Source organism: Amphiprion ocellaris, chromosome 1 (genome assembly GCF_022539595.1).
Source record: "Amphiprion ocellaris isolate individual 3 ecotype Okinawa chromosome 1, ASM2253959v1, whole genome shotgun sequence".
Taxonomy (NCBI): domain Eukaryota; kingdom Metazoa; phylum Chordata; class Actinopteri; family Pomacentridae; genus Amphiprion; species Amphiprion ocellaris.
Genome location: NC_072766.1, coordinates 22,782,616 through 22,810,079, shown reverse-complemented (window position 1 = coordinate 22,810,079; position 27,464 = coordinate 22,782,616). Strand labels below are relative to the sequence as shown.

The 27,464-nt window shown below is 39.5% G+C and overlaps 1 protein-coding gene across 1 annotated transcript; it reads left to right on the top strand.

The window, feature by feature from the left end:
• Nucleotides 1-790: 790 nt before the first annotated feature.
• Nucleotides 791-26,267, top strand: tent4b (terminal nucleotidyltransferase 4B). The gene is made up of 12 exons (XM_023275840.3): nt 791-1,689; nt 14,509-14,632; nt 17,328-17,374; nt 18,938-19,058; nt 20,819-20,926; nt 21,358-21,486; nt 21,768-21,981; nt 22,115-22,241; nt 22,475-22,578; nt 22,712-22,926; nt 23,050-23,196; nt 23,982-26,267. The coding sequence occupies exons 1-12, from the start codon at nt 1,139-1,141 to the stop codon at nt 24,138-24,140; spliced, it is 2,046 nt and encodes a 681-aa protein (XP_023131608.1). The 5' UTR covers nt 791-1,138; the 3' UTR covers nt 24,141-26,267.
• Nucleotides 26,268-27,464: the final 1,197 nt, after the last annotated feature.

Here is a 27,464-nt window from a genome sequence, read left to right as displayed (position 1 = left end):
ATATTTAGGTTTAATACTACGCACAGCAAATTACAAGTTCATTTTACTGTTTAAACAACATAAAAATGCAAAACAATGTACAGAATGAGATGCAACACAGCTACTTTTGACTCCACAGTAACTGCATAATATCAAAATAATCACTAAGATTTGAAAAATTTGGAAGCAGTGCAGAACAATTAGCAAATCAATTCAGTATGTTTTATTGGCATGAATGTCTGGCAATCAATAGTGCCAAATCCTCAGGGAATCACTTCAATAAACTAATTTTATTTTTTTTTTAGTTAAAAGAAATCTAGTTGATCTATCGCCACGTGACAAAAATGCTTGAAGTTTCTCAAATCCAACGAAAGCCTTACATTGAGTGATTGCTGAGAAATAGAGAATGGTAACTTTTATAAATGTTTTTATATTTTGTAAATGCTTTTTCGATTAAGTAAAAAAATTCCCGACAGATTTATTCACTATAATATTTATTTACAGTTTAAATAGGAATTTATAATACGACTCGTCACTGGCAAGTAGATTAATCGTGGTTTATACAGCACTACGTAAACTCTAACCTGGGAGATTATTCGTATAATTACAAATCTGTAACGCTTAGACGAGCACTGGGCCGCAATAATAAATCGGGTTTACCTAGTCCACTTTACTTTGATGAGAGAGTAATAAATCAGTTCTTGTTATGTAACACGAAACAGTTGTCTGTTGCGTAAGAACGCTGTCTCCGCCCCCTTTTCAGTAACTCCGCGCATGCGCAGTAAAATGTACACTCCGCCATTGAGAGACCCACGATCAGGAGGAAAGGGTCAGAAGCACTTAGACAAGCACCGCCTGCACGTTTCTCGAGTCTTCAACCACAAGTTTGGCTTCAGCTACCATTTTTAATACTTGACTCGCACTCTTGTGTTATACTCTGTGGATGATATTGGTTGACAAGTGTTTGTCTCGTCACTGCTAAGCAACGTGTTTTTACCAGATTCTAGAAGTAACGGTCAGCGGAGGAGCTCAGCTAGCAGCAGCTATAACGAGGCTAAAGCAGGCTAGCTAACGTTAGCTAGCGACCTGGCTAGCTGCACACGAGCTGAGCATTGCTCGGTGGTGCGGTGGGGGGGCGGTGTGCCTACAGTGTCGTTTGATGGATCCGAGAATCGCCTGGTTTCAACCAGAACAACGTGGACCCGCTAACAACCTGTGGATGCAGATTTGGGAGACGACACAGGGGCTCGGCTATTTGCATGTAAATAACAGCTACACCACTGGATCTCAGAGCACGTCGAGTCTGAAAGCGACCATAAACGGGGCGTCGGGAGCTGTCCTCACCAGCAGAAACGGGGACTCAAACACTGGTAGTGGAGAAGCCAAGACTCAGGGGATGTCGGCCTCAATGGGGGACGGAGAATTAAACGAACAACGGGATTTTATACCACTGGAAACCAATAGCAACCGCAACAACCGAGCTGCTGGCAGGGGCGGTGTCAGCGGAGGGGGGCAGCAGCAGGGCAGCGGGGTCGCCGTGCTGTGGAGGGGACTCACGGACGGGCACCCCAACAAAAGAAAAAGAGACAACAAAGCTAGCACTTTCGGATTCAATTCCAGCCTCTTGAACAGTGGCAGCGGCACGGGAGACTATGACGGTTACACGGGCACGCCATGGAAAGACAGGAACTACTCAGAAGGGATTGTGGGGTAAGATGGAGTTTATTAAAGTTGATTAGATTGGCTGTCTCTGTTTTTGAGCAGCTCGCTGCTGGAATAGGAGGCACTCAGTTGCTTCCCACAGAGAAACCCCCTCATAAATCAGATCTTACTGTAGCTGGTACACAGTGGATCCCTCAGTGTGGGATCTTCCCCCAGTGTAAGGCTGTGAACGCTTCAACACAAGAAGCCTGAACTACGAGTTAAGTTGCTGTCAATTGACACATTTTAAACACCTGCATATTGAAATGACAAGCAAGGTGATGACTAAGGTTGCCAGTCTCACCCCACCCACTGTCACCTCCACCCACTGAGTCTACAGTCGGGTATTTCTGTAGTTGACCCAAAAATCTGTGCACCAAATAGGGTGCACATTTAAATCGTGAAGTTTTACAGAGAAAGTTCAAGGTGAAGGCGATTTTAATAAAGGGGTTTATAGTGGATGCACACTTTAAAAGGTGTAGGGAAGTAAGCAGAAGTCTTTGAAACATGTTGATTGCTTCAAAGGACAGGAAACTTTGCTTCATAATTGATTGTTCCAACTTGTATGCTTTCCAGGTGGCTTTTCATAAAATAGACTTTGCAAAATGCAGAAATGAACACAAGTTAAAGCAAGCTGTTAAACATCCGGGAAGTCCAACTATTTAGTTTTCTTCTCACCAGAATCTGAATAAATATTTATGTTCAGATAATGTCTGAGCAGAACATAGCATCATCTCTTTAATTCTGACTGACTGGCATTTTGGTGTTCATTCAGGATTTACAAACCAAATGTTTAATTAAGGAAGATGATACAGTAAATGCATGTATCTTACTGTTGCTAGGTGAGGCTCATATCTGAGACAATCAGTAAGTCAACAGCAAGTGCCTAAATGGGCAGAGCTCTGTGGATGTTACAGGGTGTTACTCTAAACAAGAGTGACACTTTTACTAGATGTGGACTACATCATTGGTCCTCCTCCAGCCTCCTTAAGCCCACAGATATTAGGCTGGCGGTATTTCAAAGGAAATCAGTAGACGGCTGGTTGAGCTGCTTTGAAACACAGCGTTGTTTTGCAAAATCCGTATGTTCACACCCAGCTGAAGTGACAAAAGTAAGAAATATAGCCATGACACTGCTAACAAATTGAAAGAATACATGTGAGTTTAAAACAGGTTCACTGACCCAACTATTGTGGGATGTCAGATGAGTCTTAGGCCAATTGCATGTCTCTCATGTGGAGCTCTGCAAACCCAACGTGCACCCTAAAACATAGGTGATGATATGATTGTTGTGCGGAACCAGTGTATGCATCTCAATACTGCAACCACGCATTCTGTGGCAGCACCAGCATCATTCCCTGTATTTCCAGCCCTGCAAAAGCTTGTGTGGCACTGTTGACAAGACAGTGCACTGTGAACAAGGCCAGTTATTGTATCTTTGTATTATTAAAATGAAATTCATGGAGGTTTCATATTTGTACAACTTTCCCAGAGTTTAGAAAAGTAATGTTAGGGCTTCAGGTTATTATTATTATTTTTTTTTGAGTTATGCGCTTGGCAAGTACTTGTCATTTTAGTGATTGGCCACCATCTTTGACTCTACTATTCAGCTCTTATAATACTTACACCTACCAATTTCCTCTCCATTCCCCTTTCAGATGTCGCTGCTAATCTGAAAAAAATTTAACTTTCTTAAAGACAATAATAAACAGGTATCAGGCCACAGGTAAATTCAGATTCTTTTTTTTTTACACCATATGTAGTTTTGGTAAACTCTGAGGATACCAATGGTCAGGTATAGGTAAACTGTGCAGCTTGAGTGATTTTTTTTTTTTTTTTAATTTTCACAGATATGGCTACACAGTTTTCTTAACTAACTTTTGACAGACACCTCTCAAACCTACAGTTGCTGAGTGTTAGAAGATGCCAGTTGAAGTACAGTTCCGACTCTTTTGTGCATACTAACCCCCAAAGAACATCGTTGGATGCTGTTCCTCCAATCACCACCATCTTTTACAAGCCAGGAGAGAGACCATAATTGAGACTGGAGTGCGAAGTCTCTATGTGTACTTGAAGTTAATGCCGACTTGAGTAGTCATTAGGTTCATGCTTCCTCTGTTTAACTTCTAGTAGTTCCTAAACCACGCTTGCACTTTATACAGTGTGTTTCTCTTAATTCTTGAAAAGCTTGAGATTTCCACTTAATTCACTGAGTGTGAGATTCAATTAATTCAGAGTGTGTGCAATTAGTTGAACCTACACTGCTCATAATAGAGATGGTCTTCTAACATCAGGCCACAGTTTTCAGCCACGTACCATAATAAGTGCAAAGGTCTTTTATTAACTTCTATGTCCTTTTCTCTCCAGTGATTATTTAAGTTATGATAATTGGTGAGAAATGTTTTAGGGGGTGGAGCTCTGTTTTAAAGGCTTTTTAGGGCTAGAGATTTGCCCCTTTCCCCACCCCTTTCTGTTAGACATGTGTAGACAAGCAGAGCACCCAGTGTGGAACTCAGTCTTTGACTGATCCTCATTTATAGTAATATAGGAGCTGTGTTTGCATAAGGACATTCTTTCGCGATTAGCTCTGCTAATACCAGAACCTGTACCTCACAGCCTTGATCGCACTCACCATCACTGGCTGCCTCTGGTCTAACGATACTCTGGGATAAATTACACTACCAGCATGCTCTATGGCACTGTAGGAAATGCATTTCAAAATGCACATGTGGACCAACTGAATGTATGTGAATCTATAACCTGCCTTTGTTGATATAGGTTGATTTCCCTTTTATATCTCCACTCAAATTACGTGTTTTGTTGCTCGGGAAATGCAGTCTGTAATTGACATTTGTAGAAAATTGATGAACACCCAGTTCCACGATGGTTAATAGCTCTTATGCATCATCTTCACTCAAACAAATGGATTATACCTTTAATCAGTTACTCCAGTAAGCCTAGTCATCATGAGTGATAGCTTTGAGTATTGTGTTGTTCATGAGCACCCATGCCTTACATCTGATTGTCTCTTGTACATAAAGATGCTTTAAATCTGTCAATCCACTGCTGCTTCTAAATTCCTCAAATTTTGATCATCTTACTTGAGAGATTACAAGTTGACTGCAGAGTGTCAGAGTGAAATAGGACAGGGATTTAGGAATGCCATTGGGTGCTATGCCAGAATCAGGGAGTAGGTGCAGATGTTACACTTCATAAAACACTTCCTTTGGTCTGTTGATTCAGACTATAGGACTGCAGACATTTAAAGTGGTGCAAAAAAACAAGAGTAGAAGAAGCAGTGCTGTCTTGTGGCAGAACTACTGTTGGTGTTGTTTATGCTAGCTATCTCAGTTGGTGAGATAAAGAGCTGCCTGCTGGTCTATAATGTGTTGTCTCAGTGTTGGCACTAAGGCAACAGTGCAGTTTTGTGTAAGGCAAGCTGGGAAATGATGAGCATTTGAATTAGAAGCCTCTGTTGTGTATATATATATTTTGTGAAACTTGAGTTTTAACGTTTCTGTCATGTATTGGGATGCAGATCATAATGTTCCTTTCCCGAATCAGTCAGGATGTGTGACTTGGGGAGCAGGCATACCTAAACTTTGGAGTCATTGTTGCATTTGATATTTTCAAATGGCAAAAAGGGTGAATATGGGAGCAAGTTCAAATGCATTTTTCCACAGGACAGTCTGTACACTATATTTGGCCATGTGGGTTGGCTAGAGAGGCAGAGGCATGTGCTTATTTGTGTTTGACGCTCCTCCAGTCTCTCTGGAAGCAGCCCGCCTCATGATGGCAATGGATCAGTGTTTACATGCTCCACACGGCCTCACTCCCACTAAACAAAGCCAACCCTCTTGGGAGAGAAACTTGAGCCCCTTCTCTGTCTGTCCAATCAGAATGGGAGCTCGAAGGGAGTGTTTACGCCTAATTTTCTAGTCTTGTACAACAGCTATTCAGATTCTTAATATGGACACAGGAAGCCAGTGTAGCCTGGGAGAGCTGTGGCCCATTTCTGTCCTGCTGAACTGTATTCTGATCTGGTGTTGTCGTGTGGGTTTTTATTGTGTAGGCAAGATGCATTGTCTCACTGTTCCAGTCATTTTATAACAGTGAGACATTGTTAGGGAATTAATTCACAGTGATAGGTGGATTTACTAGACGGGTCTATTGTTTTTTCCTGTATTACTAGCCTGTCTAAATGACCGCTCTGAAGCTGACATGACACTTCATTTGTGTAAAATCAACTGTAATCCTGGGATTAATTAGAGAACAATCCGTCACAGCTCACTTAAACTGGTGTTTGTAATGGAGAAGACATAAACTGAGTCTTAGTAACATAGACATGATGGATTTGATGCAGACGTGTCTTGACCAGTGCAAGTAGTGCAGAGGTATTTGTGTAATTGCTGATAATGCCAAATTAATTTAATTTAAAATAAACCACTGTTTTAAACTGATTTTCTCAGGGCAACTAAGTGAACCTCTATTTACCGCAACTTGGACTAAATTGAAATTTGTGATATGAATTTGTTTTAAGTAACATCCAAACTGGAGAGAGCTGGCATTTACAAAAGGACTCTCAGTGCAAAACCCCTTTGTATGGTTTACAGTCAGGTTAGCTAATATGTAAGCTAGTGTTGCAATTCTTTTTCAGTCTCAACACACATATTTAGCAACTTTCCTGTTGTGAGAATTAATATAAACATAAGGAAACGTCTAACTCACTGTGAAAGCCATGCTTATAGTAACTAAAATAGCTACCATAATGCCTTACCATAATACCATAAAAGCTATACGTAACTATTATGTGTAAAATACATAATAGTTATGCTAATTACAGGTGTAAAGTTAATTAAGAAAAGGCTCACATTTTACAATTTTAGTATTTGATATGCATGGGTCATGAAAATATCAATAATATTCATGACTGTATGATTACAGGCGTTTATGATTGCTAAATCAGCCTTTTTTTGGTTACAAAATTTGCACATTGTACTATGATTTCAATAAAGTTACTAAGTTGATAATTTATACTCAGAAATGCTTTATTTTGAATTCCTGCAGGACTTTTCCACTAACCTGAGTTTGTTTCCACTGACTAATCTGGTGGGGTGCTTTTATTGTGAAAACATATCAAGGATCCACAAAATTAGTAGGGCTTTATTAGCAGTTTAGAGAAGCTACATCTCTTTGTGCAGTGCAGTGGAAAAATACTTAGAATGAACCAGCGCTGCTTAACTGATTGTGGCCGTTCACACATTAGCTTGGCATGACTTACTCCCCCACATTGATAGCAAAGGCCTGAGCTTCTGTGCTTTTATTCTGACATGTTATTTCAATCTCATGCATTCATGCGGAGTCACTGTCTTTATGTGTGCAAAGCAATTTGCTCAAAACTAATTGAGAGAAGTGTGCACTTGATTAATTTTAGTGGAGCCTGTTGTTGGCAGCTAATTTCTAGTGGTGGAACAGAACATCACTTGAAACCTAATGAAATGTGTGGTTAATCGGTCACTGATGAGTTGCCCTGGTGCATGATTTTACTGCCATTTATTGCCTCTGTCTTTTAGAGATTTATGACACCCAGCACTAGCTCACAGATAGCACCTCTTTGACTGAAGCTCCATTATTAGAACTGTGGTACATCCAGCCTCTACTGGCTTTGACATCTATGTCACACTCTCCTCTCTCCTTCTGGGCTTACTGACTGGCTCTCAGCCAAGGCGTGTACGCCTGCAGAGACAGAATCCTGCATGCTGGTCCTTTGGACTATAGGTGATACAGGCCCTCTCTGAACAGCACGTGTGGGCAGCTGTCCATAACCCTGCCTTTCCATGTGTAGTGAGGAATGTGATTTTCTTTATTCCCTCCTCCTGTCCAATAGAAAACCGACTGTGCTCCACTCTGATGCAGTCGGCATGCAACACACGGCAGTATTCTTTTTTTCTCTGCTGTCGTCAGTGTGTGTGTGTGTGTGTGTGTGTGCGTGCGTGTGTGTGCGTGTGTGTGTGCGTGTGTGCGTGCGCGCCCATCAGGGCTCCACAATATTGGTAAAAACTCAAATTGCAATGTTCAACTTTTCTAAAATATAAATTGAGGAATGTAAGAATACAGGAATTTTTACCAGTTGATTTAATTATTTATTTTATTATTCTTGGATGATTGTAGTGGTTTTGGAGGGGAGTGCATCTGCATAGAAAATAAAAAATATTTTAAAATAGCTAAAAAATTACCGTACTGCGCAGACTTTGAGTGCAAACCGTTTGGAACCCTACTTATGCCTTGCAAAGGAAATCAAAATATAGTTTTGCTTTGGACAGCATTGAGATAGAGCTTTACAGAGCTCATGCAGAGCGTTGTGGTGCTGATTGCAGAGTCCCTGTTTTTGGTTACCAATGGACACTTTAGTCAGTTTGCCTTACTTTGCATATTGTAGGAACTGCAATGTGATTACTGCACCGACGGTGTTTTTGAAAACAATATCACAATTTTCAATATTCAGTGTAATGTTGAAAATTGCCACAATTTATATTGTATATTTGATTTTTGTTGTTTTATTTTTTTTGGATTTATCTATATTTTAATGATGGGTTTGAAGTCACCATAAATTGCTGATTTCCATTAAGGCTATCATATCATGGCATGAAATGCAATCCACGGATAGATTGCATTTGGAATATTTGTTGCACATGGCTTATTTAATATGATTTGTTTTATTTAAATAAAACCTCTCTGCCCTACTTCACACACAGTTGTAGATCAGCTGACATAGTTAGACACACATTTGAAAACCAAAAAAGAAGTTCTTAAAAGTAGAATTGACAACTTTTCAGATTGTGACACTCTGTTGGTGTGACACTCGAAGCCCATTAAACAATATGTTGATTCTGGCACTAGTAATAACATATTTATAGTCCAGTTGTTCCTGTTTTGGACATAGTACACTGCTGCATCACTCAAGCATGACCAAGTCTATCACTTGCAGTCTGGGCTGTGTAGGCTTTTGTGTAACTGGACCCGATTTGGCCCAGTGGCCAACACTTAGCAGCCCAGCTCAGTTCATTGATGAAACATTAATGAATCTGTGAGACATTGACACCTTTGCTTCTGTTTGTGGTTGTCCTCATTTTAAAAAGTAGTGTGTGATGTGACTAGTTTGCCTCCTGGCAACCCTGTCAACTTAAAGCTGTTCTTGCTATAGGCACAGCAGTGTCACTTAACACTGCTGTCTCTACAGCTGTAGAAGCAACCTTTTGTTGCAAAGGTTGTGGAGGCCCAGAATATCAAGGCTTTGTGAAAATAGGAAATGGTGTTGAGACGTTTCTGTGTAAATAGAGCTATAACAATGCTCACAACTCTTTCATCACAACCAGCCTGATGTAATGCATAAGACTGGAGCACAGTTGATTGCAACTGTGAACAATCACATGTTTCAGGCAGGTGTTTCTTTGCATGTGAATGGTATGTCCTAAAGCTTTTGTTAAGCATTAAATTCTAGAAAACTGTGCTGCAAAACAACAGGGCCAAAATATCTGAACAGCCAGTAAGTATTGCTCAGTGTGATGCGACATTAACCTTATTTTCCTTCTTTCTACTGAACTTAACAGATGGCTCTTATTCACATGAAGGCATTTCAGCACCACACCCAATTCAGTCTCTCTCTCTATTTTTCAGCTTCACCTTTTGTGTGCGTTTGTATGCCTGGCTTTCAAACCTTTTCATTTTTATCTTTTTCACAATATATCTAACTTTTCTCTAGTTTTTCTCTTCAAACCTTTTCTACCTTACATTGGCTTTCTGTCTTACTTTTCCCTCCCTCCTTTTCGCTACCCAAATGCTGAATTATGCCCCCTGGACAAGGCGTTGTGCTGTCTTCATTCTCAAGCACTGTAGGAATGTTGAGGATCCTGCTATAGCTCATTATGAAAGTCATATGTCTTAATACAAAAACAAAATGAAGTGCAGTGTAGATGCTCCCATCCCACCTTTTATCTCCCTGCACCAACTCTTAATACATTAACCCAGGAAAACCCAGGAAAAAAATACAGAGAATCTTCTCGGATCATACAGCAATATTGTGAATTGCACTGAATAACGAGCTGAGTTTGTCAGCATATGCCAAAATGCATAACACTACCTAGTAGTGCACAACATCTGTACACCACACTGGCAGTTGATGTCACACAGCATCAACTAATTAGTTAATGATTTCATCAACTGATAGAAATGTATCATTAAATTGGTATTAATGGATTAAATGTATATGAGAATTTGCTTCCCTCTCCTGTCCTGTTACTGTAAAATAAATGTATTTTGGTTTCTGACAGTTGTTGGACAAAACAAGATGTCTAATGTTATCACCTTTAGCTCTGAGAAATTATGGTGGTCATTTTTCATTGTTTTCTGATGATTTGAAAAATAAACACTTCACTCACTTTCCCTGCTCTCCTTCATTTATACTTTAATTATACATACTGAGAAAATTACACCCAGTTTGAAAACAACACAAGTTTTAACTGAAAGAGCCCAAATATTACAGATAACCATCAGTAAGCATGATTGACAGCATTACAGACACTGTAATAATTATATCAGAGGTAAATGTCAGGAAAAAAATCCTCAGAAAGAGAATTTTTTTCTCTTCCAGGAGTGGAAACCTGTTCCACAAGGTTACATAACATTATTATGATATAGGCAAGTGGGATTATCTGATAAGCAGTGCCAAGGGTCCACATGCTCTCAAGGCAGACTGCAAGACTAAGATGTAATTTGATCCAAGAATGTGTGGCATGAGTTGTGTTTTCTATGGTTTGCCTCTGTCACATGACGACAAGGGAGTAGTAGCAGCCTGTTTGTTGTGAAATGAAACCTACGGATACTGTTGTGGAATGGAAATGCTCACTTAGTAGGGATTTCACCTTTAAAACTCTTATGACTAATAATCATGGAACAGAATCAGAAAACACCCTCTTTAACTTGATGCTTGTGGAGGTTTGAAAATGCTTTGACTGGTGAGGCTATACAAGCCTCCCCTTCCTAATCCTTCAGTTAAATGACAGCACATTAAATTAAGCCAAGGCTGATGATGGAGAATGGAACCACAGAAAGTCATGTTCTTTTAATTGTGAAGTCAATATATTTGTAATGCAGAGTGTAGTTGCTGAGTTTCTATTCCTCTTAAATGAAACCTAATGTGGGAGGGAGGCTGGACTCTATGCAATGTGCACAGGGAAAAGAGATTAGCCATTAAAATTTAGAACAGCTGCCAGTTGCTAAGTTGAAGGAGAAGCAACAAATGAAAACAGACGTTGTGTTTCATTCTTCGTTGGCAAAAATTTCATAAATTGTCCACTTCATAATTTTAGTATTCTGTTCTTGTGAACTTTTGAAACAACCTGTTATGCTAATTTTAAATGTTGTATATCAAGAAGAATGTTTACTCTGCCAGCAAGGTGAAAGCCACGTGTAAGGCTGGGGAGCCGTTCCACATGTTTTGTACCAGAACTAGCACACAAAAATAGCCTTAGCAGACAGAAACCCAGTAGTCTAACATCTTGGCATAGACAGTGAAATTAATAATGTCATTCAGTTTACTTTTCTTCTGTGTTTGACATCAGCGGTTTGAAGATTTCAACAAAGATAAAACTGCCTAGCCAGTTAATAGATGTTTCCACGTGACAGATATAATATCAGCTTGACTGTGTGAGGGAGAAAGATATGATATGTGACACGTGGATCTTGTGTTGCCATGGTCTGGTCATAGCGGCCGGCTGTTTCTAGTTCGCACTGCCTGAAGTTTTTCAGTCCCCCATTCAGTTGCATTTCAGTAACACCTTACATTTATAATATGACTCAAAAGTCAAAATTTTCATAATATAAATTTTATATTATGAAAATTTAGACTTTTGAGCAGCCATTTAGGCAGCATTTCTTACCACCATGATGTATGCATTAAAGACATTTAACTCCTTGTTTATTATCAGGAAACCAACAGCTGGAGTTTGTTGATCCCAAGAGTGATCACAAGAGTGATCACTTTTGTCGATCACTTTCTGAGCTAAAATCATTGCATTACCTCGTTTCAAACTCTTAAATATGAGGATTTGCTCTTTCTCTTTGTCTTTCGTGATAGTAAACAGTATTTTGGGGGTTTGGACAAAATAATTTCTCAAGAAAAATAATAGGGAGAATTATTTCTATCAACTTGTTTTTGATAAGTCTTCATGAATATTGCACAATATGTGTAATGCTTATGTTGTATAATTATGGCAGTAGGCACTAGGGTTGTAGACAACCTAATAAAATCTTGGTTGACTTAAATAGTACCTACTCTTTAACAAAAGGATTGCAAGTAATTATGGGTATGTGTTTATTGGTCTCTAGATTAACTGCATTGGCCACAGAACACTATGTGCACTGTACCTGCCACCTTTACTACCATAAATGATTTATAAATAAACATAGAGACCTAGTTTTTGCACCTTAGATCATTATGACCAAGTTAGTTCATTCTAAAATGATAGCAACAGACTCTCAGCAGACCAACATGCACTTGCATATTCATATAAATTCTGGAAATGAAACCGTATCACTTGGTCATCCCAGCACAAGATCTGTTGAGGAATGTAATACAGACAGGTTAGCCAACTGTTTTTAGATGATGTGCCTTGTTGGTTGTTGAACTGTGATATGCAACCTGCTGTATGCAAAGTCTATGAAAGAATATTTGACCATCTGTTGTCCAGCATTGCAGCCACATGACAACTTCTTTAATATGATGGTAGTTAGCTTAGAGCCAATCAGGAGTAAATGTTCAAAAAACATAAAATAAGTTAAACGTAGCAGTCTTCATTAGGTTGGGTGAGTTCAAAGTTGTCAAAGCACAGGGGTGTTCACAAATAGTGTGTTCCTCCATCAAATATAATGGATTAATCCGGAAGCCTGCTGATGTAGCATTTTTCATGAAAGCCGTGCTGGCAACGAGTCAGAATATGGTCAAGTGGGAGCATAACAATCAGTTGATTTGGACATCACAGCCCAAATATGGACACGTACATGTTTTTTTTCCACAGTATTTGTGAAGCACGTCAGTGTTCAGTTTTTTTTTTGTTGTTTTTTTTTTACTCAAGGTCATCATCATGATAGCATTGCACCAGAAGAGGAAGATATATTTATTCTGCAAGTATATTAATGGTTGGAGGCCCTGAGACTTTGCTAAATCACCAGCTCTTGCTTACCTGAGTGTCTGACACCCAAGAAGCAATAAAGGTGAAATCCAGCACACTTTTGTCGGGTGAAGAAAGCTTGTTGCATAAATCCCAGACAGTAGAGATGCACACGCAGAGAGTGCTGTTTGGGGCACAATTCAAGTGTCAGTCAGTAATGGTGACTGCTATAGTTTTTCTTGTCTAGTCCTCTGGGAGCTTTTGCTTTGCTGCGTTCTTTTATTTAAAAAAGCAGAATGTCACTTTTCCCCTCTTTGCCACTGTCATCTACCAGAGGGAATGAGGCTGTTACTGGCTTAATCTGAGCTTTATGGTTGTGAGTACATGTGCCTGCGTCTGCATGTTTGTGTTCTTATTTGTCCGCCCACAGAGACTTGTTCCCGCTTCTATGTGTATGTAGACAAAAATGGTCAGTGAAAAGGTCAACACGTGGGCAGAGCGACCTGTTCCAAGGACGAATGTGGTACTCTTGCTGAGCCTGCAATTATGGAGTACACTTTTTTTTAGCTGACATTATGCAGGGACATCGTAGGTATTGCTGTTTTGTTTTTCCTCTGCCCCACAGTTTACCAAAAGTTGTTTTGGAAGAAAGTTAAAACACTGCTAGTTCTGTTTGGGGCTATAAATTCTTGCTCTGTCTTTCACTGTCTTTTCTGGTGCCAACGACCATTTTATTTTCAGTAATTACAAACATCCTAATCTATCAGTACAGTTGAGTTACATAGCTGTGTGGAGGACTAGTTGTTTTTTTTTAAATTTATTTTTGCAGAAATTGACCTGTAGAAATGGAGAAAAAATCTCAGACCAACCACTGATAGACTCATGAATTTATACCATTAGGATAGACATTGTCAGTTAAATGAATAGGCAAACTAATTATTTTGCTGGCAAGCACGAATCTACATGTACCTACAAAGAAAGCCTATAATATAACTATTCAGAGAACTCCTGGAAACACCTGCATTTTTTACAGACTTTTTTTTGTCATGGGAAGGTTGACTTTTTGGCAACACCCTGCTTTATATTCTGCTGTTGCATGAATTCAAGTCATTGGTCTGCCAAGTAGAAATAGCCTGAAAATGCATGCAAATAAGTACATGAGACATGGCTTCTCTTGCTTAACAAACTACAATCATAAGGTCCTTTGCAAAACAGGAAAGGTTATGCACATTACTTGCACTAACTGAAGATTTGCGTGTAAATAGATAAGTCATAATGGCATAGATATTAGCTATGTCCTGTCAGTGTGGCTCAGTGTCTGACATCTTCATCTATGGCAGTGAGTGTTGGCACCCATTCTCTTGGCATTGCACGTTGTGCCTATTTGGCTGCAAGCAGAGGGAGGCAGAGATTGGATCAAGCAAATAAGAGCACCTCTGGTTGCGTTGCCACTTTGCCAAAATTAGTGTGTCATACTGGGTGTGGCTGCATCTCAGCAGTCTGTGCCTTATTCTATCAGCCTACTAATAGGAAGATGAAGTATCTGCTGTGTTTGTGTTTACAATATTAACTGGGAACTGTATTTTCCTCTGGTGTGTGTATGGCTGTTTGCACATCTTTTTTGCTCTTCTCACAGTACTGTGCTCTTTGTGGTCTGCAGGTTACACGAGGAGATCAATGACTTCTACGAGTACATCTCCCCACGGCCAGAGGAGGAGAAGATGAGGCTGGAGGTGGTGGACAGAATCAAGGGAGTCATCCACGACCTGTGGCCCAGTGCCGAGGTACACACCGGGGGGAGGGGTTGGTTTGGATAGTTGGGGTGGCAGACATGATTATTGACTAGTAGGGGCATGAGGCTATATGTATCAGTTGACAAAAAGCCATAGTGTGTACCTTGTAAGACACACCACTTGGCATAAGAACACATCACTTCATAAAACCTTCATTGCAAGTTGAGGATGCATTACCATGGTAACGCACCAACCTCATTCCCTTTCATCTGCTTGCCTGATATCAGACACAATTGTCAACTTGTTACACTGCCTTTCCATCTTAGTGGAAAGTGAAACATTGGACTTAAGACTATTAGACCGCACATGTGAGCTGCTGGGATTGCTGTCCACCATTGTCTATTGTTGTCTGTTACTACTGTATTGCGTTGTAGATTATTTATGTAGTGTCCGTTACATGCATAGTATAATGCTTCCCTGGAAATAGAGTACACTTTGCATGATGTTGGGTTCAGACAAAGGTTTAGGACAGACTAAAAAGTCTCACATAGAATTTATCTTGTTCAGTATCATGTTACTACAGAATTCTGGAAGCAGTTCAGTTTGATTCAGTTCAATTTTATTTATATAGCGCCAGTTACAGTCAAATTGTCTCAAGACGCTTTACAGAACCCATATGCCTGACCCCCAGAGCAAGCCCTAAGGTGACAGTGGCAAGGAAAACACCCTTTTAACAGGGAAAAAAACCTCAAGCAGAACCCGGCTCTAATGTGGGGGGACCCATCTGCCTGCTGGCCGGGCGGGTTGAGAGGGACAGAAGAGGTAGAGAGGTAGAGAGGTAGAGAGGTAGAGGGTTAGAGGTGGAGGTAGAGGTAGAGAGGTGGAGGTAGAGGTAGAGGGATAGAGGTAGAGAGGTTGGGGGGGGCGACAAGGACCATAGAACACACAATTTGATACATGCATGATAAGACAGATGATACATGCAAAGTACAACTAACATGGAAACTGATTATAGTTTACTGCTATGGTGTACAGCTCTGGCATTAAATATACTACATATATAGCTGGTGGTAAATTCAAAAATATGTAGATGAGCAGAAGCAGCAAGAGAGAAAGGTAGCGCTACTTTGTGCAATTGTAAACTGAAACTGCTATGCTTCCTTAATAGTTAAATTTGGTTAATTATCAATATTTTGCTCCTGTCTTACTGGACATTATTATTTGGTTTAGTTCATACTTGAGAGTAAACAGCTCAGAGTTGTTTCTTATTACATTATAAAGTGCACCATTTAAGTGTTTAACTGTCACTGTAAGAATTATGACTAATTAGGCACTACAATTTCCCTTTTTGACTATAAATGCAGAAAAAAATTGTTGTTTATTTTCTTTGCCATACCAAAAGCATGCCAAAGCGTGACTCCAAAACTGAGTTTCAGACCAAATTGTGAATTTTCTGTATTGTTACCTTGGACCACCGTGATTTCTGTAATTTACAACTCTTAATTACAACAGGTAGTGTACAGTTTTAGTCAGGTCAGCCTTTTATGAAGCGTCCTTTTGTTTTCTGTTATCTCCCTGTGCACAATACTCTGTTTGGGTCATGTTATGAGTGCCACCTCAGGCACTATTGTACCCACTGACTTTGATCCTGCTGATAGAGCAGTGTGCTTCAAACTGTGTCTGCTCCAAGCTTAACAGGTCCCAAATTAAGGAGCACAACACTGTCCCGATCTTGGAAGCTTTATTCTTTTTCCACTGTGGAGTGAGCAGGGGAAACATTGTCATCCCATCAGCATGGTCTTGTTTAATTGGCTTAGATGACAAGACATCCACCCAGCACACCACAGTCTGTTGCCACACCAAATTGGTATCTTTCCAGGTGTATTTGGAACTTAGTCTGAATCAGCAGGACGAAAAAATGTTCAAAGAAGTGTTTTTGTCATATTTCAGCTGTATTTTCAATGTGTCTAAGGCCTGCTAGTAATTGACCACACTTTGCTGTAAGTAAAAGTTTGACTGGAGAGTGGTAAGGTGTGATTAAAATGCTCAGCTTCGTGACAACGTGTAGTTATGTCACATTTCACAGAAGTCCTCAGGACTTGATTCATTCACAAACACAGCTCTACAATCAGCTTACCCCTGGACATGTGACTGGTCTGTAAACCAGAGTTTCTACTACTAGATGATGTGGGGAGGAGGTTTAAGGGAGTAATGAGAGGGTCAAGGCTTAAATCTATTTACGCACCGCTCTGTGGGAGGTTAAAAAGAAGGGTTGATGTTTTCGCCCTTGCAGTAGCATGCAGGTTAAGAGATCAGTGGATAAAGATGCTATTTTATATATAAACATCCTGTCAGTTTTGATTTCTATGCCAACGTTAAAGTCTGAATAGAAGTGGTTTTCACACGCTTGTGCAGTTTGCTTGGGCATGTCAATAAATCGGCACTAAGTTAGGCTGTAAAATATTGTTATTTGTGCAGCATGAAGAACAGGTTTTCGTAGTAGTGAAGCGTATCGTGGGAAAATCAAAGAACGCAAACTTGGTATGTGCTTGGTGACAGTTTGCCCTCGGTTCATACCACATCATAATCTGTCAAAAAGAACTATCAAAATGTGTAAGAGATGAAAGAATCATTGTTATAAATGATATTCCGGTGTTGGATGTTTTTATTTGAAGTAATAAGTTACTTATCCAACAAGACAAAGATTATATATATGTGTGTAACTGTGCTTGTCCTATCTCTCCAGGTCCAAGTGTTTGGGAGTTTCAGCACTGGTCTTTATCTGCCAACAAGGTGAGCCATGCACTTAAACAACTTAGAGCTTTTTAAAATATGCTTTTTTAACTTTTCCAAACTGTGACTGTGACCTGGCTTCTTATCAAAGATACTTAAGTTGCTCATAGAGAAAGTGCTCTGTTTAGCCAGCAATGCAGATCCTGGAACTTCTAAAAACGTTACTGTGAGAGGGACTTGTACTCGTGACCAGAAAACAGCAAACAACTGTCCCCTCAGCACACAGACAGGTTACCTGGATTAGTGGACTCTTGACACCGTGCTGAGCACTTTAATAGGACTAAGCTATGTGTTGATGCTTATGCGTCAGAAGGTGGTGGTGAGTGTGACTTGTTTTGGTAACAGTTTTATAGATTGTATTTGGCCTAGGTTCAGATCATTTATGCTGTGTGGTTCTTATTTATACTGGATGCCTCAGGGCTAGACACTTACTTTTTTTGCCAAAGCACACATGCAATCCTAAGTTTAACAGTCTGGGAATGCATAAAGCCTGTGAGGGGCATAATGAAAATGTATTAGAAGATGTTGTTCTTTAATAAAGGGATGGGAGGAGAGATTTACAAGCAAAATTATTCCATGTATTTGAATAGAAAATCTGTTGTAGGTTTTTAGTAATTTCTGCTTTAGATACCTTGACCATACTTATTTAATAACAATGTAATTATTTATACTTATTTAAACTTTTTAAACAATATTAAGAGTTAGATTAATGTTAAGTTCATAAACTTTTTTTTTTTTTTTTTTAAGAAGTGCTTGTAACATCAGATAACATAGCTGAAAGACACAGAACATTACTGAATGTCTGCTTCATCTTATCATCTGCAGTACAACAGGTTGACCAGATAAACCTGTGATTCCACTCTTGATGCTGGTCATTTTACATGGAAAACTTTGATAAAGGTTTAGTGCAGTGACCATATCATTGTCATTATTGTTGTGTTGACAACCTTGTGCTGAATTTTGCAAGACTTTTCATTCGCAGACAGGCTCCTACGTACATATTACAAATTGCACATATCTATTTTTAGTCATAAATGTGAGCGGAACGCTTACATTGTGTGTTTGTGTGTAATGCTGTGCATGCAATGAACACATGGCACTGCTGACTTGGTAAACATTGGCTGACTCCCTTTAGTTATTTTGCTTTTCCACATGAGGGAAGCAAAAGCATCTGTCTGCAGTAGCTGCAGCATGGTAGCTCATCTGTCTGAGCTACCATGTGGGGGACAGACAGAAACAAGGAGATAAAAATGACTGGAAATGAAGGTTAAGGAATATATATCATTGCAAAATTTTATTGGAAAGAACTAATTCATGCCAGAGACGCTTTTTTGGTGGTGGGTTACTTAGTGATATCAGTTGACAGGCATATGCAGCTAGAGTAAGTTTGGCAGATTATGTATTGCTTTGTAGTTGTTGTGTAATCGATCATTTGAAAGCCCTTATATATTTTTTTGCTTTTATCTGAAATGCTCCTGCACTGTAGTTTGTGTTGTTGTAAGAGCTGCACTTGAATGCTACAGTACAGACGTAAGGTATACCTCGTGTTGTTTTTTCCACTAGTGACATTGACCTGGTCGTTTTTGGGAAGTGGGAGACGCTCCCACTCTGGACATTGGAGGAGGCTCTACGGAAGAGAAACGTTGCTGATGAGAATTCCATCAAAGTTTTGGACAAGGCCACGGTAAGAATGTACTCACTTGCAAAATAAGATTTCATTTGGTTTTACAGGAATTTATTAAACAGGCTCTTGACCAGTGTATGATATGGACAACAACATGGCCAGATTTGTAGTGATTCTCAACTCCTTGGGTACATTTCCCCTCTTTATTCAGGATGAGGTGAAATATTTCAAGGTAGCAGCCATGTTGGTATTGGTGGCATGTATTGTGACAGACGAGAGATGTAGTTGACTGAGGCGAACACAGTATATATACATACAAGTTTACTCTTTATCTTTATGACAAACTCTGACTTCCTTGACTTAAAATTGATTCTGGCACCATTCAACAGAGATCAAGGAATTATTTCTCTTTTTGCTTTGATACTGTACATAGTTGTTTCAAAAATAAGGTCTCATGGAGGACATCGGAAGGAGTGGGACTTTGCCGCTATATGATTTATACTGGTGCATCAATTTCTAGATCAAGTCCTGCTCTGGTCTGCGGTCAGTTGTGAAGTTTTCACATCTATGTGCACGGACTGAAACTTTCGTAGTTACTTGCAGATTGCGCTGTAGCACCGTTTAATGTGATTCTTCCTGAAATGTGTTGACTACTGTAGACGGACATAGCACAGTTTAAGCACTATCAATGGAAAGCATCCAAACAATCACGACACCTACTTAAATTACAGCTCTACTAATGATGAATTACAAAGGCACTGATTATCAAAAATCTCCTTGGACAGTCTTGCCTCATAACAAGCATTTATTTTAAGTATTGTTAATTTCTCTTGGTGCACGTACAAATATAAGTAGTTCACAGTGAACCCTAGTGGTAATTTACATCACAGGTTCTCTTGTGATTGCAATAAGCATGAATGGACCTTAATAACTACATCAGTTAAAATAGATTAATATTCTAGTTTATAACACTTGTTACTGACATTGCATACTCTGATTTGACTTTTTGCGCCTGGCAAGGATCTCATTCGTGGTAAAATGTTGGCACTGCGTAAATCCGCAAGTTGAAGCAAAGGTGTGATGATAGTCAGCAATTATTCTGTCATTAAAAAATCTGATGTTGGCAGTCTTATTTAGGTCTCAGATTTAGTTTCTGCTCTTTTCAATCACATGAACATGTTGCTGTGAAAGTTCCAAATCCGTGACGATGCCAATTAGCATCCATGCTTTATTTTCAGGCATGTGCACAGACATGCACTTAAAGAGACACTCCAACAGCAACCTCAGAGCGTTTGTATGTCTCACGTAATATAGAGTAATTTGAAGTTGGCCACAAAGAGTAAATTTCATTCCAAATTGATCCTGTATGTTTGTTTTGTTGCCTGTGTCACAGACTCAATATGGGCAGTAAGCATGGACCTAACTCTTTTTGTTGGGTGTTGTTTATTTTCCTGATAAAAATTTTTGGAACTGCTCCCAAGCTCCAATTAGCAATTTGCGCTATTTTGAAACCATGTCTAAATAATGGATTGTCCACCCGTTTAAGTTTCAGACCTTAAAGGATTTGAATGAAGCTTTTCCTTTGTGTTTCCAGTTTCACTGTTGTTGAGGATTCTAAAGAGCTGATTAACATTTAAATCTTTGCTCAAGGATTTTAGTTAAGGATTAGTGTTGGTGTATGATTGTGCGTGTGTGTTATTTCCAGGCTGAGATTCAGCTTGTAGTGGATTATGGATGCAGGTTTATGTACATGTGTTTTACTGCACAGTGTCTGGAATTGAGTGATTTCCTGTCTGACTGGGTGTCATGTGTGTTCCCAGGTCCCCATCATTAAACTGACGGATTCTTTTACCGAGGTCAAAGTGGACATCAGCTTCAATGTGAAAAGTGGAGTTAAAGCCGCTCGGCTCATCAAGGAATTCAAAGAGGTATGGTTGCACAGCCAGGGCTTACATTGTACACAGAAATTCACTTGTGCCAGCAGTTTTTTTTTTATTTATTTTTTTATAAAAAGTAGTATTCTTACAAAGACAAGCTAATATGGTTTCTATTTTAGAATCTAAGAGTTTCTTTGTGGCAACTTTTAACAAAAAAGTCCAGATTACAGAAAGACATTTGTAAATTTTCTCTTGAATGTGATTTTGATATCTAGTGGGGCATATTAAGAGCAATGATTTCACAGCTCACTAGAACAGGCATTGCAAACAATGTGAAAACAGGGTGATTCTTTTGTATTATAGCAGAATTTGAACTGATTCCACCAATAATCACTGACTTTTTCACCTCTTTTAGAAGGAGTTGTAGACATCAAAATGAATTACTTACAATGTCCTTGCTATGTCTCCCCCGTTTCCTGCAGAAATACCCTGTGCTGCCTTACCTGGTCCTGGTGCTGAAGCAGTTCCTCCTGCAGAGGGACCTCAATGAGGTTTTTACTGGTGGAATTGGCTCTTACAGTCTCTTTCTCATGGCTGTCAGCTTCCTGCAGGTCAGTTTTGAACATACTTGTTTTTTTGTTTTTTTTTTTAAAGATTTTTTTTATTCAGGTATTTGCAACAGAAGTGATTTCTGAGCATCTGCATTAGAAAATTATCCACATTTCTGAACAAAAAACCGTTAGAGACAGAACTCTATCCAATATAATGACCATCGTGTTTTATTCTAAATAAAATAATAACGAATCGTCTTTAGAGACACTTAACTGAAATTCCCACTCGCTTAATGATTTGCAATAATTCTGACATCCACTTGTACTTTGTTCATTTCTAGCTTCACTACAGGGAAGATGTGTGCAATCCCAACATCAACATTGGTGTTCTGCTCATTGAATTCTTCGAGCTCTATGGTCGCCACTTCAACTACCTGAAAACCGGCATCAGGATAAAAGATGGAGGTTGTTACGTTGCCAAAGATGAGGTCCAGAAGAACATGATGGATGGATACAGACCCTCCATGCTCTACATTGAGGACCCACTGCAACCAGGTAGGAACAATAGATGCGAAGCCTGAAGTGTTGAAGCTATTATCGTGAAGAGGGAAAACTTTCATCCCTTGCCAGATACTTTAATGCCTCCTACTGGCACATTTTCAGGTCACAATCTCTTTTTTTCCAACAGACAACGATGTTGGCCGGAGTTCATACGGTGCCATGCAGGTGAAGCAGGCATTCGACTACGCCTATGTTGTGCTCAGTCACGCAGTGTCGCCCATTGCCAAGCACTACCCCAACAATGAAACCGAGAGGTGAGAAACTAATTAAATAATTGGTCAATCACATTTCAAAAAAGTTTTAAAGGATGGGCCAGAAAACAAGTAATTTTTAATTATCTGAATTTATTCTTCAGTTTTACAGTGTTCAATCTTAAATTGTCACCGGTGCTTTAATGTTGTTCATAAGATTAATGCATTAGTACGTTTGTTTTGAGACTGCTGTATAAACACTAGTGTAACAGGTGTTTCTCTGTATCCCATCACAGCATACTTGGCCGAATAATCCGTGTGACTCAAGAAGTGGATGAATACAGGGAATGGATCCGAAAGAACTGGGGGAGCCCGTCTCAGAATGATCTGCCACTCAACAGTATGTTTCTATTACAATAAAAGTCTGACCCACTACACGTCAGCAATTTCCTGTCAGCTGAATCACAGCTTTAAAAGCTTGTCACTAGGCAGACTAGACCAATTTTACATTTTTCCCTTCTTTGCTGCTGTAGGAAATGATGTCGCGCTGTTTGAGTCCCAGCAGCTCGATGAGTGCAACAACAACGTTCCAAATGATGATGATGATGATGTTGTGGTTCTACCATCAGCTCCCCACAGCAAAACCTCCTCTAACTCTTCCTCTCCATCCCCTTCACTTCGCTCCTCTCCCTCCTCTTCTCCGCTGTCGCCGTCTTCCACGACATCCACCTCCACATCAAGCGATGCAGTCAGTCCTGCAGAAACACACACAGCTTTGAAATATTGTATTAGTGCATTTTTTTCTGTGGCACTGGAAGTTTCATGAGAAAATCGTGTTGGTCTTTAATCATACATTGTTGGTTTCTCCCAGGACTCTGATGGCACACCATGTAAGACAGCCAAGCAGCAGTCTGGCAGGGGATCCAGCACCCACCGAGAGAAGTCTGCTGTCGTCAGTAATCACCGAACACAGAGCCACAATACCAGCACTCCACCCGGAAACAACAAAGGAGGAAAGGTAACCTCAGCTTGACCCTAAAGGAGAATTTTGGTATAGTTTAATTTGATGTATTTCCCTTTAATTTGCTATTTGTCTCTAAGTGTCATGCTAACTGTCCAGTCTTTGGTTCTCTTTTAGAGATTCAGGAAAATTGAGTTCATTAAGAGGACAGTTAGAATGCTTAATCTAACATAACATTAGATTTTTATATCAGTCATTTTAAAAGTTTGTTTTGTTGGTTTGACCGAGTCATTGTTGAGGTGAAATGCCATCTCTAGGGCAGTGTTTACCAGAGCTGCAGATTCATTACCTGTAATTCTGTGGCTGGGATTACTCTCATGGACACATGCAGCAACAGTTTTCCATGCGAGTTTGATTTAGTTTTTCAAGGTACGTTGTTTTTCACAATGTTCTTTGTCTTTTGCCTGCATCTCCCCACAGGGAGTGTTAGCTTCACAATTAAACAAACTGATATGCACAAATGAATATGCTGGTTATTAGGTCCCAATTGCAATTTGCAAAATGTCCATTCCAGATGGCAAATTTTAGCTTATCTTTGGTCAGACTGAAAACAGAAATTTAAAATGATTCATGTTAAATTGGCAGATAATGGAAAGCTGCAGGGAGCGCATTCTGTCCCCCCCCCCACTAAACTCAATTTCCCTGAATATATACAATGAAGACGAAGACTGCAAAGTTAGCGTGACACTTGGGGCCACAGTAGCTAACATTAATGGGAAAAACTATGGCTTGAAAAGAAAATTCCTGCAGAATCACTGATGGCATATTTGGTCTTTCCCCAGGCAAGGATGTCTCGTTCTCACCATAAGAGCGGCCACCACGGACAGCAGAACTCCTCCTCCAGCACCAAAAGTCATCCGAGCAACAAGCCACACCACCAGGGCAACAGCAAGAAGAGGAAAAATGTGCGTGACTCTACACAAGAGGACCTCTGCAGATAGGGGTAACTTAACTCGCCCATCCTTGTCTGCAACTGACTGTCCCACTTCTGCTGCCAGACTCCAGCCTCGGGAGGTTGTTAGTAGTATTATAACACCTGCAGAATCTGTCCCTCTGTCAGGCTTTTCAGGGTGACAAGCAACAATTCCTTGCAGGAAAAAAAACAACAAAAAAAGAATTGTCATTGGAAATGGGTTTACTGAACTGAAATCACCAAGAGTAAAAGCTCATTTGCTTCCCAACAGCTTCTTTTATGGAGCAGTTTTTCCTTCCCACAGCCAGCACCTACTCAACATGCCTCTTGCACCTCCTGCTGTACAGGAATAGACAGGTCAGGTGTCTGGAATGGACTCTGGAGCAATACCTGGAACTGCTGGGTGGAAAATAGGATCAAAAATTTTATCAAAAAAAAAGAAGAAAAAAGCAAATGGCTTAAAATGTACAAAAACAAAAATGTTATGTTGAAAAACCAACAAACATGTACACAGATTTTTTTTAAGAGGGTAACTTACAAATGCAATCAGTAAGAGTGGGACATAACTTATGCATGAGATTTTTTTGTTGGTTGATTTTTCTGTTGGTTGAATCTGTTTTGTTATGTCTTAACAGATTATACAAAGATTTGTACAAAAAATGCATAAGCAAAAAAAAAAATGTTTAAAAACAATAAGTAAGAAGAAATTGTTTCATATGACATTTTTACAAGATTACCGGTTGAAGTCATGTAAACATGCACATCTTGTGCCCGCTGCTTTTTGGCTAAAGCCAAGAGCTGGTTCGGTTCCCATTGCCAACAGAAATCATCAGCATATACTTTTACTCCTGGTTGCTCTCTGTGAGTGTGCTACTGTGTAAACATTTAGCCCTGAGTGAGCTAGTGCTCATGTTACAGCCCTATAGATGACTGGAAGGAGCGCAGTCCCTCCTCCAACTCAATAGCACAGCCACACCAGTGTAGAGGCTTTAAGACTACAGGTTTGAATAAATAAGGGGTGATAATGGTTTTATTGTAAAATCCTACACTTGAAATGTGTCACCAACATGACTGTGGGCGATAATCTGTTTCTTTGGTAAATCACCACCTACAAAATCATTTGTATTTGTTAAATGTATTTATTTTTTTATTAATTATATGAACATAGTATGGATAAATGTATTATTAACATTAGAGCCCATATCTTTGAGTCCTATATTTGAAATAGGATAAATTGCAGGGGAGGTGGGGTGGGGCGGGAACAGGTATATTCAGGTACAGTAAAATACCACCTTTTATTATTTCACTGGATTGTTTATTTTTTGTTTGTTTTCTCAGTGACAGTTGAGTGACCAAGTTACTTTGAAAAATTTAAGAGACCATTTTACAAGTCATGTGGTGAGAATTTTGTTTTAATATCTGACTGGTCTACTTATTCTAAAAGGGAGCTGATCCCCCCCTTCCCCTCCCCAATTTATAAATTACAGCAACAAAATGTCAGTCCCCTTGTGATAATGCAGTACAACAACTAACCTGTAGATGGAGTCATTGTTCTATGTCTTAAGCCACACAGTTTGGGCTTGTATACTGCATTTGGACATAATTTTTGTGATTGACAGATAATAATTAGATATCTTGCCAAATGGGCCGCTGCACATAGAAAACCTGTCAAGCTGAGTGCTTGCTTGGAGGGAGAAACACACCAAAGCACAGTGCAATCCCCTCGTTGTCTCTCTCAAAAACGTGATGAGAATCACCCACTGTAAACAAGTAGCCAGCAATAACCACCACCTTCCAGTTATCAGTGCAACTCCACAGTAACTACTGTTGCTACACAATGTGATGCTCACAACTGAGCAAGATTAATATTATGTGTTAGGACAGGAAGCACATTTGATTCCACTTACAGCCTGTTAAAGTACGGTTCCACACTCCTCATCCACCAGTCCTACAGTTGCGGTTAAAATGCAGTATATAAGTGCTGGTCTTGTGGTCGACAGACGAGGAGAAAGGTGAATCAAATTAGCCGTGCCATCTGAATGTCCACTGATCATCTCTCTCCACTGCAAGAAGGCTTCAAAATCCACTGTACTCATCTGAAACGTTTCTCTGCAGCTATTACAATCCATGCAATAAAAACGATCCCATCAAACCACCTGTTGACATGAGTTTCTGCTGAGTTATTGAATAGAATTCGACATTACCTTTGACTTGTGAATGACTTTTTTTTCTCTCTACTTGAGTGTTTATGATTCAGACCACATATTCTAAGGTCATTCAATACATGCAGTAGAGTTGGGTCACTCCATGGAGAATAGATCAGCGCTAACCACCCAGTCCCCTCAATCAGCAGATTTTTTATTTGTTTTTGGGGTTTTTTTTGGTCCAACAGCTCTAGTACATGTATTGAAACCATGCAACATTTTACTGTCATACTATGAATGTTTTCCGAGTTAGAGACCCATGAAGTACATAAATGTGGGTCAGAACATTGTGTTTTTTAATGTTTGTTGATTGTAATTTGTAATCTAAAACCAAAATCTTATTTTTGTTCACTAATTTTGATATAGTAACTTTAAGCGTCAATAATATGAGGTATACCTTAGTTTCAAAAGCACTTAAATCTACATTTTGACACAGGTTGTCTTTCAGCAATGCGTCCTTCTGTGTCAAAATATCATTCTCACAGTCACTCAGAATGGATGTAAAATTGATTTGGTTTCTGTTTTTAACAGCTCAAATGTGGTTTTCAGCTGTGAAAACTTCATGCGACTTCCTTTGCTAATTAACTTAGGCTGGGAAAAATATGGCAGTTAAAAAGCGTGACATTTAGTCCCAGCCCCGATGTAACTTGGAAAATATTAATAGCGTGAAAGTAAAAATTTTGCATGGCTTCATCAAATATTTTTAAGCTATTGTAGAGAAAAATCATGTCATTCTGACTGGGTCAAGTGGGAACTTCATTTGGATTTGACTGATTTTACATGGAAGGAACCAGTTATAGGTTGACTTTTGTTTCTTTCTTATGCAGATCAGGTTTGCCAAAGAAGAATAAATTTTAGCACACCTATAGATTTCAGGAAAACACGTGCGTTTGTCCCCCCAAGGAAATCGGGAATGAAGCAAAGGATGCCAGAATTCTGTGTTTTGATTTACAGCGATGACAGATTTTTACACTGATGCAGAAAAGGCACACGTTGGTTTTTCTAAAAAAAATCACTAGAATGTAAGAAATCATGTGTTTGATGCTCAGATTTGCTGCAGGAGGGTCCCCAGACCTCTTGCTTAACGTGTCCACTTTAATATTCAAATACAATCTTCGCCCATGGATTTGAAACTTGCAATAAAACAT